At 38.2% G+C, this 22532-nt stretch overlaps 1 protein-coding gene across 1 annotated transcript in view; it reads left to right on the top strand.

The window, feature by feature from the left end:
* The window catches only part of LOC115429602 (voltage-dependent N-type calcium channel subunit alpha-1B-like), a 469655-nt gene that overhangs the window by 182889 nt on the left and 264234 nt on the right, over window positions 1-22532 (top strand). The window contains exon 8 of the mRNA XM_030149195.1: window positions 4093-4280. Within this exon, the coding sequence (XP_030005055.1) occupies window positions 4093-4280 (188 nt within the window). The remainder of the gene's footprint in view (window positions 1-4092; window positions 4281-22532) is intronic.

The raw sequence follows: 22532 nt of genomic DNA, 5'->3' as shown, positions 1-22532 counted from the left end.
TGATAAAAATTACTAGAAGGCTTCCATTCCCCACTGCTGGTGTCAGATAGAGTGTGAAGGCATAACTGGGGGGGGGGGGGGGGGGTTATTGATGGGGCAGCTGTAAAATATGTCCGTCTGTCTGTCTGTGTGTGTGTGCAGAGCAGTCAGGATAAGCAGTTGTGACAACCTGCTAATGTACAGTACGTTCAACACAGATATTTCAGTCCCACAGTCACAGCAGGGTTCGATTAAGCCGAGCAGCGCTGATAGTAACATCAGAAACCAGGACTGCTGCACTATTAACTGTGTGTGTGTGTGGAAATAAACGGTCATGAGTGTGTAAATATGGATGCAGAAAGGCGGGATGTGAGTCGCTGATTTGTTTCATTGGATTCAAACATGGCATTCATTCTTTATTCCACAAAGGTGTTCAGATATGTAGCCTTTATGCAGATGACAATGGAGTACAATTTTTTTTTTTTTTTCATTTTGTTTTATTTGAACTCTCTGATATGTATTTTAGTCTTTTCATCCATTAGGACGATTATCTGATAATTAAACACATCAGAAACACATTGTTGGGTCTCAGGAGGATGATTTTTAAGTCTGTCTCAAGTGGCCATCAGTAGTATTACATGTTGGGATTTTTTTTTTGTCTCATTTTATCCATTTTATTTGGACTCTGATATGTATTTTAGTCTTTTCTTTCATTAGTAAGATTATCAATTGATTAAACACATCAAAAATGCATTGTTGGGTCTCAGGAGGATGATTTTTAAGTCAGTTCCTAGTGGCCATCAGTGGTATTACATGTTCAGATTTTTTTTCTCCCATTTTGTCTGTTTTATTTGGACTCTTTGTATTTTAGTCTTTTCATCCATTAGATAATTCTCTGCTGATTAAACACATCAAAAATGCATTGTTGGGTCTCAGGAAGATGATTTTTAAATCAGTTCCTAGTGGCCATCAGTGGTATTACATGTTAAGATTTTTTTTTTCTTTTTTTTCCTTTTCATTTTATCTGCTTTATTTGGACTCTTTGATATGTTTTTTAGTCTTTTCATCCATTAGATAATTCTCTGCTGATTAAACACATCAAAAATGCATTGTTGGGTCTCAGGAAGATGATTTTTTAGTCAGTCCCTAGTGGCTATCAGTGGTATTACATGTTCAGATTTTTTTTCCCATTTTGTCTGTTTTATTTGGACTCTTTGATATGTTTTTTAGTCTTGTCATCCATTAGATAATTCTTTGCTGATTAAACGCATCAAAAATGCATTGTTGGGTCTCAGGAAGATGATTTTTTTAGTCAGTCCCTAGTGGCCATCAGTGGTATTACATGTTAGGATTTATTTATTTTTTTTTCATTTTATCCGTTTTATTTGGACTCTGATATGTATTTTAGTCTTTTCTTTCATTAGTAAGATTATCTATTGATAAAACACATCAAAAATGCATTGTTGGATCTCAAGAGGATGATTTTTAAGTCAGTCCTTAGTGGCCATCAGTGGTATTACATATTCAGATTGATTGATTGATTGATTGATTGATTGATTGATTGATTTTTTGTCTGTTTTGTTTGGACTCTGATATGGATCTGCCTTGGTGGAGGTCTGCGCTCTCAGGGTGCTTTTCTTGTTGTTTATGTTATGTTCAGGTACGACATTTTCATTATGGAATTTGACTTTTTTTCACTCAAAAACATAAAAAAAACAACAAAAAAAAGAACTTTGGAGTTGACATTATTTATAAGTTCTTCTCCTATTATTTCTATTATTTGACTGGTCCGGCCCACTTTAGATCATATTAGGCTTAATGCGGCCCCTGAACTAAAATGACTTTGACAGCCCTGTTCTAGATGAATCACTGCCTCATAGAAAACTACATTTTCTTTTTTTAAAATCCAGATTATTTGGTAGCTTTCCTTAAATCAATTAAAGGTCTTTAGTGAGCGGCAGAAGCCGGCTGTGCAGCCTGTGTGGACACAGCGTGGGGCTGACACAGCACCTGTCAGGAACAGGGAAAGGACACATTTGACTGCAGTGACACTGGAGGGATGGCGCCTGTGCAATCTGGCTCTGCAAATCATTGTTAAAACTTGGCACAGCTTGCGTTGGAGGCGCTGTCCCTCAAGAAGGGCCGGGCACACAAGGCATCTGTTATACTCAGCATATTTATTCTTTCTTCTGATCCCCATCTGCTGACATGTTGCCCCCGCATCCTTTAAACAAACTCTCAGCAGCCTCCGTCGCTTCATCATCCCACACAAGTCAGCTGTTTACTGGGGCCATGTTCACTAAACTTCCTAAATATGTGTCTAAACTCACTAAATAAAATATTAGATCAGATTCACATGTACAAGCATAAGGTAACGAACCAGTAGATATGCAGTATATACATAAATATACAGGATGTATAGTTTGAGTGCAATAAATATACTATATAGTTTATTATATACAGATTAATGGACCAGTTATTATGATTTACACTATTAAAGTACAATGAATGTGTTAATAGACATAATAAATACATATGTTTTAGTGATAAAGATATAATATACAGAGTATGGACACATTATACAGGTGGATAATGGCATAATAAACAGATTATGGTGATATTAACATACTATACAATAATACATGTGTGTGTTTTCTGCTTATTTTGACTCCGTTAATACTACATGGAGCTTTTCAGAAACACTCAGAGTGAATAAATGTGAACAGACTGGTTATTTACAGGATGTTACCCATCATTGTGCAGTCAAATAAATTAATCTAAACTAAACTGGGATAACTTTATCTAATGTAATGCAGTGTTATGTAATCTAATGTAATCTAATCTAATGTAATGTAATCTAATCTAATCTAACAGTTCTAATCTGCAGTTCCTACAGTATAAATCTACCAATAATGAGCCATAATCAGAGCTACAGAGCATTTACCTGTTAACCTCTGACCTTCCCCTGTGCTCCTTAGAGTGGTGTCATGGCTCTAAGGGGGTCAACAGCTGTTTGGGGGGTGGACGCCTGATTTGGTTTTACTCGATGGAGGATTGGATGGAGGACTGGAGGTGTGACTGATGAATGATTGTGCTGAGATTTTGGGACACATTGATGGAACTATAGAAATGACAACAGTGACATTTTGGCTGCTTTTCCAGGTCGGATTCACATGAAAATCTGACAAACTGTGCAGAAAATGTGGTCAGATGATGTGGACAGGAAAGTTTCTACAAGTACATACAACTCTTCACTCGTGTGGGGGTGGGGGTGGGGGAGGGGTGAGGCTGTAAGAGAATCTAAACTATTCTAATCTAAGCTAAAGTAAAGTAAAATAATTTAATATAATGTAATGTAATCTAATATAAACTAAGATAGATTAATTTAAACCAAACTAAGGTAAAATAAGAGAATCTAATCTAATATATTCTAATCTAATCTGATATAATCTAATCTAATGTAAACTAAAATAAATTAATCTAAACTGAACTAAGGTAAAATAAACGATCTAATCTACTCTGAACTAAGGTAAAGTAAGACAGTCTAATCTAATATAAACTAAGATAAATTAATTTAAACTAAACCAATGTAAAATAAGTGATCTAATCTAAACTAAGGTAAAGTAAAACAACCTAATCTAAACTAAGATAAAATAAGATAAATTAATTTAAACTAAAATAAGGTAAAATAAAATAATCTAATCTAAACTAAGATAAATTAATTGAAACTAAGGTAAAATAAGAGAATCTAATCCCAACTAAGGTAAAGTAAGACAATCTAATCTAAACTAAGATAAAATAAGATAATTTGAACTAAACTAAGATAAAATAAGAGAGTCTAATCTAAACTAAGGTAAAGTAAGACAATCTAATCTAAACTAAGATAAAATAAGATAATTTGAACTAAACTAAGATAAAATAAGAGAATCTAATTCAAACTAAGGTAAAGTAAGACAATCTAATCTAAACTAAGATAAAATAAGATAAATTAATTTGAGCTAAACTAAGGTAAAACAAGAGAATCTAATCTAATCTATCTGTGCGTACATACACTGTAAATCCTAATAGAGTCTATGAACAGAGGCCTGTTTGAACGTATCCTGTGTTTTTCAGGTGAGCGGGCTGCAGACTGGCCCTGTGGTCTGGAGCCCCCGGCCCGGACCTGCCCCAACGGAACCCACTGCAGAGAGTACTGGACCGGACCCAACTTTGGCATCACCAACTTTGACAACATCCTGTTTGCAGTTCTGACGGTGTTCCAGTGCATCACCATGGAGGGCTGGGTGGACATCCTGTACAGCGTGAGTTATTCTGACCAAACCAACTGTTGAAAGTCTGACTTTGTTTCAGTCAAAATAATGAAATCTCCTCTAATGTAAGAAGCAAACCACTTCTGAGTTCATGAATAATTCCTTCTGTGAGCGTAGGGACTGTGTTTCCACCGCTGATGTGCTTAACATTTCTATAGACGCACACCTGGGAGCGGGGACTGGTTTGACGCTCAAAGGCACCTTGAATGTTCCTGTTCCTGTGGTTCAGACCAGTGTTCATTCATTTACCCCCTCACATATTCACTGCTGCTTCACAGATTGAAATGAGACATCCTCCTCTTAGAAATCTGAAACCGCAGATTCATCCCTCCTGCTTCTATCCCTGTTTGGAAACATCTGTGAAAACCGTCTTTTATATCTTCTACAACAGGGGAGTCAAACTCATCTTCTTCCAGGTTCCACATTCACATCTCCAGTGGGCCAGACCAGTAAAATAGGAACATACATAAAACTATACATAATGACAAGTTTTTCTCCTAGTTTTAGTGCAATAAAACCAATAAATTATGAAAATATTGATATTTAAACACTATCCTTTCACAAAGAAATGTGAATAACCTGAAAAAACTGAAATTTCATAAGAAAAACTAGAAAAGTACTTGAAGAGCGCAGATCACACACACACACACACACACACACACACACACACACACACACACACACACACAAACACACCTTCACCATCACCACCAAAATTTAATCATTTGTCATCTATAACTTTTTGAGTTATCAGACAGACAGACCCTGATGAAAACATAACAATAAGTGCAATTTTAACAATATTACGCCACAACTTATAATTTTTACATGTGCATTATTATTATTATACTAAAGTGCTTTTATTGTTTTTTAAAAGTCTTAATGGTCTTAGCCCTATGTATTTATCTGACCTGCTTTTAACATATGAGCCCTCTCAGACCCTCAGGTCCTCAGGTAGTCATCTTTTAACTGTTCCCAGAGTCCACACTAAAACTCATGGTCAGGCCTCATTCAGCTTTTATGGCCCCAAACTGTGGAACAGTCTACCTGAGGACCTGAGGTCCGCTGCGAGTGTTCATATTTTTAAAAGTAAACTTAAAACTTATCTTTTTAGTTTAGCTTTTAGTTAAACTTTTACTGTAAACATTGCTTTGTTGCTTTTATCATTGCCTCCACCAGGAGGTATTGTGATTGCTGTGCTTTGTGTGTTTGTTTGTTTGTTTGTTAGCAAGATAATGCAAAAAGTTATGGACAGATTTTCATGAAATTTTCAGGAAATGTTGATACTGGCACAAGGAAGAAATGATTAAATTTTGGTGGTGATCGGGGGTGGGGAGGCCCACTGATCTGCTTTGGCGGAGGTCTGTGCTCTCTGAGTGCTTTTCTTGTTTTTAGTTGCAACTGTGGGACAGTGGGGGGGTTTGATGTGAAGCACTTTGTGCTACATGTACCATGTATGAAAAGTGCTATACACATAAAGTTTGATTGATTGATTGATTGATTGATTACACACAATGTTACACAAACATTTGATAACAGCCAGAATATTGGTAAAATTACACTTATTTTAGAAAATTATTATTTACAGTCACAGCACAAAAAATATTTTAGAAATTCGAAGGTAGAACATTGAAAATCCTAGTTTTGGATTAAAAAAACAAAAAACAAGCAAAATTAGTGATAAAGAAAATGTAAAGAGAAAACAACGCAAAAATAAATGCAGGAATAACAATTAAAGAAGGAAAAATATAAATGAGGATGCAATTAAATTAAAACGGTTAGAAATGACAATACAAATTACCACTTTTTGTCACATTTTACAGATAAGTTCATTGAAAATGCCTTTTAATTTTTTTGCGTCATGTATTGGCACACAGCTGGAGCCATTTTTATATTTCTGTATGTATTTTTAAATATGGCAAGGTCAGTCCTCCATACAAACATGCTGTTATCTTTGTACATTTGTGAGAAGTGAAAAAAAAAAAAACAATAAAAAACTTCATTTTGAGTCCCCGTGTTACGCAGCAGTAATTTAAGTATTTTTACCCCAAAAGTTTATTTCTGGGAATTATAACATGTGTCACGTGAAAATATTTACTGAGACATATTTATATATGTATTAAACATGGAGATAAGTGATTTGGTTTTCAACACAGAGCTTATTGAACATGTGTCCCCATGTTACCGCTTGATCTGGCCCCAGTGCAATGATATTTATCCCAATATAAAACTATATCATGACTATATTTGTCCTTATTGTTTTGTATTCCAGACTCGTGTTAGAAAACAAACCCCTGAGTTCACCGTGTCCACATACTTTTGTCCACATAGTGTGTGTTTGTACTGTCAGGGCGTATGAGGAGACGTTCCACACACATGGTTTGTTTTTCAGACATCTGGGTCACCAGGACAGCCCTCCAGCCCAACAAGTTTTAAGTAGTTCTTCTCTGTGTCGCCAACCCAAACAGTTTTATCATCTAAATACCAGCACCTTTTCATGATACGACCCCTTTAAAAACACTCAATCCCAGAGTACAAAAGGAAAAAAAAAAACAGGAACCCCTTAAGGATGAGGCGATCCAGCCGAGCAGAAGTAAAAAAAAACCACACAGTGTCTGGACTCGTCTGGGAGCCGCGTCTTTTTCTTAACAAATTAGACAGAAATTTCAATTTGGAAGAGCAGTACTTGTCAAATAGGGAACAAAAGCTCTGAGGACGGACTTAGCTTCAGTTAAGTACGAGTAAAATAGAGCGGAGTTTTCTGAGTGCATTGACCTAAGTGCTTCTGTCAGTGCAGACCCATGTTACACAGACAGGCTTTGGACAAGACAGAACGGATTAAACCTAATACGAGAGCTTATTAATTCAAGTCACTTTAATGAGAATGTGTTTGAAATGATGCTCAGGACATTTATCACAATATCTCCGTTGTCCGTGTAGTGGTGCAGCCGCAGAAACATTCACTTCACTTTCAACCAGAGGCGATTGCTTTGACGCAGGGAAGCAGAACTTCACCGAACGTTTCAGGAAATGAATGAGCAGAATTGTTTTGTCGAATTTAGTGATGTCACAATCGGGATTTTTTTTTGCTTCCAATCCGATTTTTTTTACGATTAGTTTTGCTGATACCGATCTGATGCCGACTTTTTACAATAAAATTTTGATTTAAATTTGGAGTCATTATTGATAGGTTTTTATGCGATTATTGTACTTGAGATCAAAATTGGGCTGAATGTGGAACCTGAACTAAAACAAGTACAGTCGCTTTTCCAGTGACCCTCAAACTGTAAATCTGTCCATAACTTTTTGAGTTATCTTGCTAACAGACAAACAGACATACCCAGATGGAAACAAAACCTCTGCCGTTCCTTGGTGGAGGTAATAAGAAGAACATGGACACAGGATGATCTAGACCAGGGGTCACCAGTCTTTTCTCTTCTGTGATCTACTTTTACATAATGAAGTTGCCGGAGGGCTACTCTAATTTAGCAACATTTATTTACATTCCTAATTTTCATACATACGCGTATTTTGTATAATATGTTTTGTAACATTGTGTTCTTCATTTATTATTCATTCATTTTATTTTATTTATTTCTATTTCTTTGTTTTAAAAATTTACAATACTTAAAAAGTGTTAATATGAAACTAGGGATGCAAGTTATCGATTAATTCATTAATCATTAGTTGCTTGCCCTTATCGATCGATTAACAATTAATTGATAAGCGGCGATTTTCCTGAGAACCTGACTTTCTTTTTCAATATGGTCTATAAAAATAAAAGCTAAATATTGATTATACACTGCATGATAAAAACATGCCATATTCCTTAATGATTTATTTATTGAACCATTGGATACAGTCAGTGTTTCCTGTAGAATTCATCTGTTGATGTGGCGGTGTGTAATGGGGGGGGTACTTGCACACGCGCAGTACAGCTGGGAGATGCGTGCGTGTTGGTTGATAACTGCGTGCATCACTTTCTGTCCTAATACTATGGGGGTACGGTTCAGTCTGTGCCCCTGCAAAAGTGAAAGTGAAACTTTTCACTGACTGTAGACTAGACCAACCTCCAGGGAAAACGCTCCGATACTGACCCCGCATTTGTGCGTGTATTTATTCGGGGGTGCACCACTCCCACAAACAGACAGGCTGGTCTGTGTTTGGCTCCACCATGTCCAAACAGACATTCTAACTCATCAACACCATGATCCGGTTCAATGACCGCCTATCCCAGCCACAGTGTCGCACTGCGGACAAACCGTCAGCCTTTGGACAGGTGTGGACAGGTGGACAAGGGCAATTAACCGACAGTTAATAATTTAATCGAGCAAATTCTTATCGACAATTAATCATTAGTCAATTAATTGTTTACATCCCTATATGAAACTATTATTTTACTTTTATCAAGAAAATCAAAGTAGAAAAAAACAGATACAACTATTTGCTGCTGTATTCCTAAATATTTTAATACTATGTCAAATATTATGAAATGGAACAGTCCTGCATATTTTTATAGAATTATTAAAAACAAATAATACACACCTGTATGTGCATTTTTAATACTTTGAAATTGTGCAAAGGAACGTTGTCACTCACACAACTAGAGAAGCACTTGGAGAGTGCAGACCTCTGCCAAGGCAGATCAGTCTCCCCCCACCCCCGAATAACCACCAAAATTTATTTTTTTCATTCATTTATTTATTTCATTGTTGGTGAAAATAACTCCCTGACTATACTCAGTCCACATCGTTGCGGGGCTAAACCCACTTCCTGCCTGGCAGCTGGCTCATCCTGCTCCTCCTGGGCCCCGCCCCTCTCCAATGACAGACAGCAAACCAGCGCTAAAGTTTGATTGACACCTAGCTGACCGTTTCATCTCAGGAGGGGGCAGGACACTCGTAATTTTGATTGGGTAGAAATTTAGACCTGTTCAACCAAATCAACTTTGTGTTCATATATTACTGACCCTTGGCAGCCACCGGTAGATCGTGAGCAACGTGTTGGAGACATCTGGACTAGTTCTATTTTTAGAACAGGCCTGCGGGCGACTCACATGGATCTTGTGGGTGACCTGGCGCCCGCGGGCACCAGGTTGGTGACCCCTGATCTAGACAAACTAAAATGTTTGAACACGTGTAAAAATAGTTGAAAAGTTATTTATACATATATTATCTCATAAAATTTCGTGGAGCACATTTACAGTTGTTTCTCATAATCAGTATGTTAAAAAATACAAGTTTTTTTTTTTTTTTTTTTTTGCTATAACACAGTTTTAAGCATTTATTACATATAATGATGATAATTAACAGACAGATATTGAAAGTTAAGTTCTTCCCAATAAAAGTTCCAAAAGAATTGGCAAAAACAGACATTTTCTGACACTTTTCTTACAAAAACAACCTACACAAATGTGAACGGCCTCTTCTAATGGTGGTCCTTGTTGGGTTAAACCGTTTCTTCTTCTTCTCCGTTTTTCTACCTACCAGGAACCCGGCCTCCTGTCGGTTTTTGCCTCATTATCCTAAGCGCCGCTGGGATCTGAAAGTGTCTTTTCTCTGTCGTTACCGTTTCTTTGTGTTTGCGTCGTTTTCTTTTCCTTCTGCTCAAAGTCGCTGCTTTTGATCCGTCGGTTATTTTTACTCTGGCTTTTTTTTCGCTCTCTCCTTGTGTCTTTCATTACCTTTGGTGCTTTCCTCTTTCACAGAGCGTCTGGATTTCATAGTCTTTCTTCATCTCGTCTTTACTTCTGCCTTATTTCTGTCAATGACAAAATGTGGGACTGTTGGACTGTGACTTTGGTTCGACATAGACCTGGATCTGTTTGACTGGTTTTTATCACTTCTGTTCTGATTTTTCCTTCCCTTGTATAAGCATCGGTCATGTCTGCGGACCTCAGAGGACTTTTTTAACCCTTTGACCCTGGAGGTTTAGTGATTTTCGCGGCCATCTACAACTTCTGGACTCACTAAACCTGTCCGATTATTCCAGGGGCATCTCCGCTGAAATCTGGCTCCATCTCCTTCTGAACTGCCCCTCTTCAGATCCATTTATTGTATTGAATCTCTCTGCAGAATTTCTTTAGTTCTACTCCATAAATGTCATTGCCTGTTCTGTGTCCAGTGGTTCAATAAATCAATCATTCGGCAAGGCAGGTTTATTTCTATAGCACACTTCATGTACAAGACAATTCAAAGTGCTCTACATAAAACATTAAAAGCATTACAGCATGGAAGCAATAAAAAAGTATATGTATGAGAAAAACAAACAAACAAACAAAAAATCAGATAAACAGATAAACAGCTAAGCAGATAAAACAGATACAAACTTTTAGCTTAAAAGGAACAGCGCAGATCTGAACTGATGAATCAAAACTCTATTCAAATGCAGCTGAGAACAGGTGGGTCTTTAACCTGGATTTAAATCAACTGAGTGTTTCAGCTGATCTGAGGTTTTCTGGAAGTTTGTTCCAGATGTGGAGCATAGAAGCTGAACGCAGCTTCTCTGTGTTTGGTTCTGACTCTAAGGTTGACTCATTAAGGAATATGACATGCTTTTGTCATGAAGTATATAAAAAATATTCATAGGTATGCACCGATACCACTTTTTTCCTGACCGAGTACAAGTACAAGTACTTACATTTGAGTACTTGCTGATACTGAGTACCAATACTAGTCCTTAATAATCCCATTCCAGTTGTTAGTTCCTTTTGTAAATGTGCTTTATTGTCGTTGTCATTAGTCTGACTGGAACAAAGTGCTGCTACTGACATTTAATGTGTTGGAATGAGCGTTTCTCAATGAATCCACCAGGGGGCGCCACTCTAAATTAACCATACTGGACAAATACCACGAAGAAGAGTAAAGTTTTTTGAGAAGAAGAAGAAAGTCAGTAATAACAAACATGGAGACGACAGAAGTACCACTAATGTGATACTAATATTGCAGCGTTTTCTCTGGTAAGGTTTAAAAGCTTAGCTTCAGCAGGTAGAGAAAAGAGAAATGAGCGATAAGTTTAGTTTTCACTTCCGCTGGCGGCGGTCCGCACCGCTCCATACCCCCATAGTATCATCAGTAGGATGTAAACCGGCCCAGCCCTGGGTAGTTGTCCTAAATGTGTCAGTAGTTTTTCTCTAACTCACACAGTGGCTCTGTGAACAGATCCTCTACCTCCACAGTTCCGCTGGTATTCTCCATCTGTTTACGCATCCACCAACACCTGGAAAACGGATGGAATGTACGCAGAGGACGGACAGAACGCTGCGTCTGTATCTGTCTGTGTCTTTAACGTTACTTGCAGTCAGCGTTACTTTTATCACCGTCATTTATTTGGTTAAATCTCCACACTCCACACATTATTCCTCCTCCTCGTACCTGCTGCACTGAACTGGGAATGTCACATGGCCGGAAGTGGTATCGGTGCAGTTGTATCGGATTCCTTTTATGAGTACGAGTACAAGTATACGCACTGAGTATTGGAGCCGATGCCCGATACTGGTATCAGATCGGTGCATCCCTAAATATTTAACTTTTATTCTTATTGACCGTATCGAAAGAGAAATTCAGGTTCTCAGGAAAGTCGCCGCTTATCAATTAATCGTTAAATTGATCGATACGGTCAACCAACTAACAATTAATGGATTAATCAATAATTTGCATCCCTAGTATAGTTATAATTCTATGGTTCTAAGGTGGAGTTCATATACAGCTCCATATTCCAGTTGTGTCCCTGCACCGACCCCTGTTCTGCTGACGTCTTGTACTGCAGAAGAGTCAAAGGTCTGTGTGTGAATGCAGCCGAGCATGCACGCTTGTCATGTATGCATTAATTCCACACGTCTACAAATGTACATGTACTCGTGGTGCAGAAGCAGGAGCGGGAGGGGGAGGGGGGGTGAAATCTCCGCCATCATGAATGCAGAATAGCATGAGGCAGAGTCTGTGTTGTGTAGCTTCTATACAGTCCCATATACCCTGGTGTTAACCTCTCAGGATGATGACTCTCCCCAGAGGGCCAGCGCTCAGACCTTTACTCTAATGGTGCAGCAGAAAATGCAGAGTGCCCCCCTCCCATCCCCATCCTTACTGTCATTACCATCTTGACCCTCGTTGAGTACTTATTCTACTTTCTTATCCACCCCCCCACCCCCATTTCCCTCCTGACCTCACCTCCCCTGGCGAGACCACATCCCAGGATGCCGTGGTCTCCCGGCAGTCGCTGATGAACTGGAATAAATTATTTCTCCAGCTGCAGGGGGTGGGGGGTGGGGGGTGGGAGGGTGTACATGCTACAGGTTCTATAAGTATGTCAGAGTAAAGGCTTATGGTCAGAAAATAAGAGGCCATTTGTGTTTGTGCTGCTGTGGGAACTCAACCTGGAGGAAATAAATGTGTTTTTTTACAGATGGAGAACACAGATGGGAACTCCTGTCGTCATGTCCACTTATTTCTGCTACTTTCACTATCAGAATACGTACAGTCATTTATCACTTCCAGGGGGAAATTAATGTGTTACAGTTGTTCCATTCAAGTTTAATAAACAAAGGAGCAGGAAAGGAATTTTCAATACAGCAAAGAAGAAATAAGTTTTATATATATATATATATATACATATATAAATATATATATACATATATATACATACATACATATATATATATATATATATATATATATATATATATATATATATATATATATGAAGATCTAAATATACAAACACACACATATGAAATATACATTAAAATACTATTAAGACACAATTAGAACAGCAATTTGTGCCATATGTGCTAAACAATATGTTATCAATATGACAATTAAAGACATACGTAAATAAGTGCAAAAATATTGTTGTGTTATTAAAATTTGGTGATTATAATCTCCATTTTCACTTATTTATTTATTTTTTTTCTACTTTCTTATGATCCATAGACCCAGGAAAGTAAAAGTTATGTTTGTTTTTTGTTTTTTTTTTTGTCCTTCAGATGAAATAATTGTCTTGATTGGAAACATAATGCAACAGTTTTTTCAGACACATTTTTTATTTTTTTAGTTGGCGATGAACTAAAAAAATAAAAAATATAAAATGTGTCTGAAAAAACTGTTGCATTATGTTTCCAGTCAAGAAGGTGAAGGTGATGTGTCCAACAGCTCCCAAGATATATTAAGATCAGATCAGATCAGACTGTACTGATTCCACCACGGGGAAGTTTCACAGTTAACAGCAGCAACGTACAACACACAAGTGCAAAAAAAAAAAAAAGACAGGAAGAAAAAAACACAAGTGAGAAATGAAGTAGAAAAGAAATGAGAAATTAGGTATTTATTTAAATATTTGTATAAATAGAAAATTATAATTTAAAAAATGCAAAGGGTGCAGGTACCAAGGAACATACGTACTAGGTACGGTAGAACATAGATACCAAGGAACATAGGTACTAGGCACTGAGGAAGATAGGTACTGGGTAACAGAGGTACTAGTCATCAGGGTACATAGGTACTAGTCATCAGGGTAGGTATTAGTCATCAGGGTACATAGGTACTAGTCATCAGGGTACATAGGTACTAGTCATCAGGGTGCATAAGTACTAGTCTTCAGGGTACATAGGTACTAGTCATCAGTGTACATAGGTACTAGTCATCAGGGTGCATAGGTACTAGTCATCAGGGTACATAGGTACTAGTCATCAGGGTGCATAGGTACCAGTCATCAGGGTACATAGGTACTAGTCATCAGGGTGCATAAGTACTAGTAATCAGGGTACATAGGTACTAGTCATCAGGGCACATAGGTACCAGTCATCAGGGTACATAGGTACCAGTCATCAGGGTACATAGGTACTAGTCATCAGGGTGCATAGGTACCAGTCATCAGGGTACATAGGTACTAGTCATCAGGGTACATAGGTACTAGTCATCAGGGTGCATAGGTACCAGTCATCAGGGTACATAGGTACCAGTCATCAGGGTACATAGGTATTAGTCATCAGGGCACATAGGTACTAGTCATCAGGGTGCATAAGTACTAGTCATCAGGGTACATAGGTACTAGTCATCAGGGTGCATAGGTACCAGTCATCAGGGTACATAGGTACCAGTCATCAGGGTACATAGGTATTAGTCATCAGGGCACATAGGTACTAGTCATCAGGGTACATAGGTACTAGTCATCAGGGTACATAGGTACTAGTCATCAGGGTGCATAGGTACCAGTCATCAGGGTACATAGGTACTAGTCATCAGGGTACATAGGTACTAGTCATCAGGGTGCATAGGTACCAGTCATCAGGGTACATAGGTACTAGTCATCAGGGTACATAGGTACTAGTCATCAGGGTGCATAGGTACCAGTCATCAGGGTACATAGGTACTAGTCATCAGGGTACATAGGTACTAGTCATCAGGGTGCATAGGTACTAGTCATCAGGGTACATAGGTACTAGTCATCAGGGTGCATAGGTACCAGTCATCAGGGTACATAGGTACTAGTCATCAGGGTACATAGGTACTAGTCATCAGGGTGCATAGGTACTGGGTACTGGGGGTACATAGGTACTGGTTCATGGGTCTGCCCTGTGCTAAAGTCAGATGTGTGTTCAGTGCAGTTCTTTCAGCTCTATCAGAGTCTGTGAATAACAGAAAGCATCAAACTGAGCCAACGCTCCTCTTGATGTTCTAATCATGAACTGAGCTGGATAATGGGGGGGGGGGATTTCAGCTTATGCTAATTATCATAATGTTGCCATCCACTGCAGAGTAAAACACCCCCCTGTGATGGTGGTTTTCAGCCTTTAAGCCCCTGGTGGATGTTCCTGATCTGCACCTGCAGAACGGAAGGCCCGCTCACAGGGAGAACCCGTCCAGATGTTGAACCTGCCCGTGCAGCGGCAGAATAATCCCACACCTCTGTCAGCTCTGAGTCCTACCCGTCTGCCATCCTGCCAATTATCAGTTAGTGAAATGACTGAAGTGTCCAGACACGTGTGATCAGAACAGCAGGAAACCACATCTGGAACTGAAGACGTCAGCGAGCATTCACAGCTTTGTCAAACCTCAGCGCCGTTCGTCTCCCGGGGAATCCAGCTTTTCCGTCTCTTATTCCTGAAATTCCGTGACATGGATCCACAAAAGGCTTTGGTGTGAATGCGGCCGGTCGGCGGGTGAAGCGGCGCTGTGGTAGCGGCAGGGTGGGTATGTGGGCGGGTTCTCAGCGTCGCTAATGTGGCAATCTTCATTTCATGCCCCGTGATTTTATTACATTTCTTCCTCTTGTCTCCTGGCGATGTGGCAACTGCCAACAAATTAGAAGCGCTCCTAATTACCTCTGCTGTGTCATGTTCAGGCGTCACACTGCAAAAAAATATGACCATTTACACCCGTTACGTAACACTGTACTGAGCCGCTTTTCTGCTGTTGGAGAAAAAGGCCTCATTTATCTGTTTTAAAGGGATCTGCTGGCTTTTAAGCTTCAAACTGTTGGAATATATGACATATTCATAACATTATCGTCTTTTAGAACAAAACTGGAAATACCATGTTGGCTGTGTGGGGTCAGAAGTGACCATAGTTGGACAAAATTGTTGATTGGAGAGTCCCTATATTGTTAGTTTTCTGAAAAATATGACATACTTTGCCTTTAAAATGTATTAATTCTGTCCATATTTATTTTGTATTTTATCACATTTATATCAATTTTCAAGAAACAAAAGCAGAAAAGTGATTTTTCTGAAAATATCACATGCTTTGCCTTAAAAACTGAACAAAATATATTATTTCTGTCCAGATTCCTGTTGTATTTTATCACATTAGTCTTCATTTTCATGAAATAAGCAGAAAAGTGTGATTTCTGAAAATATTGCATTCTATGCTTTTAAAGATGGACTAAAATATATTAGTCCATATTGTTGTATTTTGACAAATTAATGTTAATTTTCAAGAAATGACAGCAGAAAAGGGATATTTTTGAAAATCTGACATATTTTCGCTTTAAAAACTGAGTAAAATATATTTCTGTCCATATTCCTGTTATACTTTATCACATTAATCTCAATTTTCAAGAAACAAAAGCTGAAAAGTGTGATTTTTCTGAAAATATTACATACTTTGCCTTTAAAGTTGTATTAAACTATATAAATGCTGCCCATATTCATGCTGTATTTCATCACAGTAGTTTTAATTTTCATGAAAAAAGCTGAAAAGTGCGATTTTTCTGAAAATATGACATACTTTGCCTGTATAATATATTAATTCTGTCCATATTCCTGGTGTATTTTATCAAATTAGTCTCAAGTTTCACTAAACAAAAGCAGAAAAGTGTGCTTTTTCCTGAAAATGTGTCATACTTTGCCTTTAAGGACAGATTCAAACATGAACGCTGCCCATATTCTTGTCTTTCATCCTATTAGTCTTAATTTCCAACACTCAAAGGTGTGCTGTTGCCTTCGTTCTCAGACGGATGGCGCGTCCTCGTCCTCGTCACCTTTTCCTTTCACTTCATTAGCGCCGTGCGAGGCGGGTGCACCTTGACCCCGTCCATGCTTCATGTTGTGCTGTCAGCGCTGTCATGACGCTCGTCAAACCTCTGTAAAAATAGAGCAGAAAATCTGGGCGTTCAGTCACGTGTGAAACCCACCGACAACAGCAAACTGGGAGTTCGAAACAAAGAAGAACAACTCAAGAAACAGCGTGAAAATCAGTGAACGCACGCATGTTTGTGTCTGCAACAACAACGACCATTAGCATTTCCGTGTTTACTTTTAGTTTGACATTTCAGTTTAATTTTAATACATTTTTAAAGCAGATTTATGACTTTAGTTTATTTTTTGAAATGGAATAGAAAGTAACTAAGACCCATTTAAGACCCAAATATACACCATCGACCAAAAGCATCCACTGATCTAAACTGTTTAATTCCTGTTAATCCATTAATCCGATCAACATATGTAAATAAAATACAGTTATTCATCTTTTCATGATCACATGTTTTATTCACAACAGAACATAGAAAATATGTTTCAACTCAGAAAGTGGACCAATTTGAGGAAAAATGAGAATAAAAACTAGAAAATGCTTGTAAAATGAGTAAAAAATTATCCCAAAAAAAAAAAAAAAATTTGGTATAAATGTGAACAAATACTTATATAATAAGTATAATCATATAATATAAGTAGGATAAAGTGAACAATATACTTGAAAAATGAGCAGAGTTCATTGTTTCATAACATTCAGAACCTGTATTTATTTTTTGTGTTCAGTCATGGACTAATCTAAAAATAACTGTTGATCCAATAATCCTATCAATCCATGTAAATAATTGGTGTAAAATACAGTTATTCATCTTTTCATGGTCACATGTTTTATTCACAACAGAACATAGAAAATATGTTTAAATTGAGAAAATGGACCAGTTTGAGGAAAAAATAGAATAAAATGTACAAAATGCTTGTAAAATTAGGGAAAAATTACCCAAAAAAACTTAAAATTTGGTGCAAAAGTGATCAAATACTTATATAGTAAGTATTATTATGTAATATAAATAGAATAAAATAAAAAAATATACTTGAAAAACGAGCAGTTTATTGTTTGAAAACATTCAGAACCTGTATTTATTTTTTGTTTCGTCATCGACTGATCTAAAAATACCTGTTGATCCACTAATCCTATCAGTCCATGTAAATAATTGGTGTAAAATACAGTTATTCATCTTTTCATGGCCATCAGATATGACCCATTTGGACGTTCAGAAGGTCCATAGTTACCGTGGAAACACCGTCATCTTCTGAGACACTTGTTTTTTTATATATATGAATAAATGAAATGAACAAAAACAAATAATACATGTATAAAATAATAAATAACATGCAAAAGTATGCACATAATTGATTAAAATGAAGTGAAAAAAGTCTAAAATAAGCAACAAAAACAGCCAAATTAAGTTATGAAGAAGGAGAAGAAGAAGACGAAGAACTCGAAGAAGATGATCTCGAAGAAGAAGAAGAACTCAAAGAACTCGAAGAAGCAGAACTCAAAGAACTTGAAGAAGAAGAACTCGAAGAACTCAAAGAACTCGAAGAAGAAGAACTCAAAGAACTTGAAGAAGAAGAAGAACTCAAAGAATGCGAAGAAGAAGAACTCAAAGAACTCGAAGAAGAAGATGAAGAAGAAGAAGAAGAAGGTCCTTCCAGTAAAACATAGGTTGTTGAATTTCTGCCGTTTTCTTTCATCTTTTCATTCCTTTATCATCTCCAACTCATCTCAGTAAAAGAGTTGAGACTTCTCTATAAGGAAACTAAAACACAAAGACCACATCAAACAGAAAAGCTGGTAATATCGCAGGGTTTAAAAAAAAAAAATAGCAATTTCGTTTTTTTCTGATATCGTGCAGCCCTGCAGGACGCTGACATCCATGGAAATCGGAACTATTTGTTTAATCTGCCGAACAGAAAACATTTGCTTTATCCTTATCAGTGACGACACCTCCTCCTCCTCCTCCATGTCTTTTTCTGTAGTTCGTCCTCTTCCACTCTGTTTGATTTGTACGACTCTTTACTCCAGAATCAAAGGCCATCCAAATCCACTTGTACGGACACTTTAACCTGTGACTCTTATATAATAGCGCCTGGTGAAAAGGCCTTTTCAAGCTCCGTGATTTATTAGGAACTGATAAGACTCCAGAGAATCAATTCACTGTCAGAAAAGACACAAGAGTGGAGTCAGAGGAAGAGGATCAGAGCAGGAGGACGGAGCGTCTTCAGGCAGATCTCTGAAGACCTTTGGGCCTTTTTTTTTTTCCCACCTCAGCGGCTGAACACAGTTACCGCTGCTGGTCGGAGTGAACGTCTAGTATGGACGCGTTCATCTCAGCAGGCTTTTCAGCATCAGAGGAAGTGTGTGAGTGTGGTGACAGCGCTGTGAACACAGAGTGGGAGTTGACTGTCACACCTACCGCCGCTGCATGATGCATGACTTCAAACTGTGTGGCAGCGCTGGCTTCTGTTTCCCCTCCCTGATCGTTCAGAGCAGTTCAAGCAGCTATGAATCATGGGAATGCCAGAGGTGGACTTAATGTATCAAGTTGAACTCTGTGGATGCAAGTTTCTGAATATTAACAAAATATGGAGGAGGCAGATCTTTCCTCCAGGAGAAGGCTTTACTGCTGTTTCTATATTTATGTTTTTGATTTTTGATTTTTTAAAGAAACCATCTGGAGTGGATCTTTTTATTGTCATTTCAGCCACGTATGGAGAACACAGTGAAACCGAACTGCACGGTTTTAAAGCAGTCAGACAATATATACCAACATAAATAGTGTGTGTTCAGGTTCAGGTTACTTACAGGGTGGGGAAGCAAAATTTACAATATTTTGAGGCAGGGATTGAAAGACAGTGTATGACCAATTAGTTTATTGAAAGTCATGAGAATTTATTTGCCACAAGAAAATGTCCATAATAGAAAATGTTTTTATTCTATGTGTCCTCCTTCTTTCTCTATAACTGCCTTCACACACTTCCTGAAACTTGTGCAAGTGTTCCTCAAATATTGGGGTGACAACTTCTCCCATTCTTCTTTAATAGTATCTTCCAGACTTTCTGGTAATAGTTTTGCTCATAGTCATTCTCTTCTTTCCATTATAAACAGTCTTTATGGACACTCCAACTATTTTTGAAATCTCCTTTGGTGTGACGAGTGCATTCAGCAAATCACACACTCTTTGACGTTTGCTTTCCTGATTACTCATATGGGCAAAAGTTTCTGAAAAGGTACGGATAATAGTGTTAGGTATGATTATGACATCAGTATATGTTTGGTTTCAAAACAATTGACGTAGTGCCTGCTGAGAAAAAACAACTAAATGTTCATTGTAAATTTTGCTTCCCCACCCTGTATACCTGCTGGTAGAGGTGTAAGAAAATATTCGTTCTGCAATATATCGCGATATTTCATTGCACAATACTGTATTGATATTAAAAGTACTGTATTGATATTTTTAGGTATTTATTCAAATGCAGATATAGCGGAGGTTCATTTTTGTTTTTTGTTTTTCTTTGTTGTTTTTATCTCATTTCATATAATTTAACACTGTTTTATTAAATAATCAGTCCCTCCGGGATTTTGCGGGCTTTTTTTTTTTTATTGTTGCGGCCTAAAATGCCTGATTTTGTCGCAGCTTTTCCAAAAAATTGCGGTGAAAGTTGCAATGATGTGAGTCTTCTTTTATTAAAGTCACAGGAACATGGGCATTTGCAAATTACCTAGAACAGTCTTTTTTGAGTTTTTAGCCTTAAAAAGCACCAGGTGGTTGAAACAAAACAGGCTTTTTTTTTCATTCATTTATTTGTTTTGAGCAGAAGAAAAAAAATCAATATTTTTTTGTGTATAAGGAACTAATAACAGAGCAAACACATTATTAAATAAAGGCGATCAAGACAAAATATCAATTGCCATGTACACTGGTAATAACAAAATAAATTCAATATGTACTGCTCAAAAAGGAGCGGGAAGAAGAAAACTTATTAAATCCCACCCCCGTCTCACATTTATACAACACAACACATGACTTTAGCTTCCTTAATGATATAGTAGTATATTTAGGGTTAGAGTTAGATGGGTTACATGCACACACAGAGACACACATGCACACACAGAGACACACATGCACACACAGAGACACACAGAGACACACATGCACACATAGAGACACACAGAGACACACATGCACACACAGACACACATGCACACATAGAGATACACATGCACACACAGAGACACAGAGACACACATGCACACACAGAGACACACAGAGACACACATGCACACATAGAGACACACAGAGACACACATGCACACATAGACACACATGCACACATAGAGACACACATGCACACATAGAGACACACAGAGACACACAGAGACACACATGCACACATAGAGACACACATGCACACACAGACACACATGCACACATAGAGATACACATGCACACATAGAGACACACAGAGACACATGCACACACAGAGACACACAGAGACACACATGCACACATAGAGACACACAGAGACACACATGCACACATAGAGACAGGCACACAGGTCAGCCAAACTTGGGTTGCTTTCTATCTAACACAGAGTAAACATTAATATTAACAACAAGTTTAACGACTGTTTTCGTTTGTGAGCTCCTTTTTTTAACTCCACATGACTTGTGCTCGCACTCCCTCACGCACACACACAATCCACAGAAAGGAAAGCATGCCTCCACAGGTTCTTTCTTCTCTTCTATTGCCTTATAGAGTAGATCTGCACTAACCTTGTCCCTTTCAGCTCCTGCTGTCGTTCTGGATCCAACAGCCTCTGTCATTGGGACTTGTCTCGTCTTTTCTCTTCCAGTTTCAGCCGTTCTCCTTGCATGTTTTGTGGTTGAAAAGTGTCTGTGGAGCGGCCACTTTTGTTTGTGTTCCACCGCAGAACAGTTTACCTCCACTGTTGTGGAACACATCTGGAAACTGACTTGCATGAACTTTAGCAGTGATATTTGTCGGTAAATGTGGGCGTTATGTGTCACACATGTCTTCATCTTCTCTATCGTCAACAAGGAAGCGAATGTCCTGACGTACATGTCATGTAGAGGGGTTGGGTGAAAGGGGGCTATGGTGATTGGCCAAATTTGTGAAAAATTTGTGGTGATTGGACGAACTTGCGGTGCCTCACAGAATTTGCAGTGATTGGTTGAATTCGCATTAATATTTATGAATGCAACATCACAAATTCCTGGTGGGACTGCCTAATGTGTTTCATATCAATAGAAAGAACTCGATCTCAGCTTCCAGATGCAGTTTGAATTTTGTCAACAGCCCAAACGGTTCAGGAGTTACGGTAATTTGAATGAGGTAAAATGCAAAACGTGGCTCCGGAGACACAACTGTTTTAAAAGGGTTAACATGAGTGACTGATGTGAATACTGCCTCCACTGCTGACATTATTATTGGATGTATGGCGGTGGTTCTGTTCTCTGAGTGTCTGGGATGGAGGTGGGAGGCAGATCAATGACGTTCTGGGCTGTTTTGACGTTCCTCTGCGGCGTCTTGCGTTGAACGCTGCTGCAGTTTCCATTCAAACACAGTTTGATGGAGTTTGTCAGCGTCCTCTGTGTGAGATGTGCTCAGACTGGATGGGCTTTGGCTTTCTTCAGCCGTCACAGAAGGTAGAGCTTTGTGGGCAACAGGAGCCGAGTTGAGGCTCCGGTCGAG

The sequence above is a fragment of the Sphaeramia orbicularis genome, chromosome 12 (assembly GCF_902148855.1).
Source record: "Sphaeramia orbicularis chromosome 12, fSphaOr1.1, whole genome shotgun sequence".
Taxonomy (NCBI): domain Eukaryota; kingdom Metazoa; phylum Chordata; class Actinopteri; order Kurtiformes; family Apogonidae; genus Sphaeramia; species Sphaeramia orbicularis.
The sequence above is the reverse complement of the archived record's forward strand: the minus strand, read 5'-3'. Positions and strand labels throughout refer to the sequence as shown.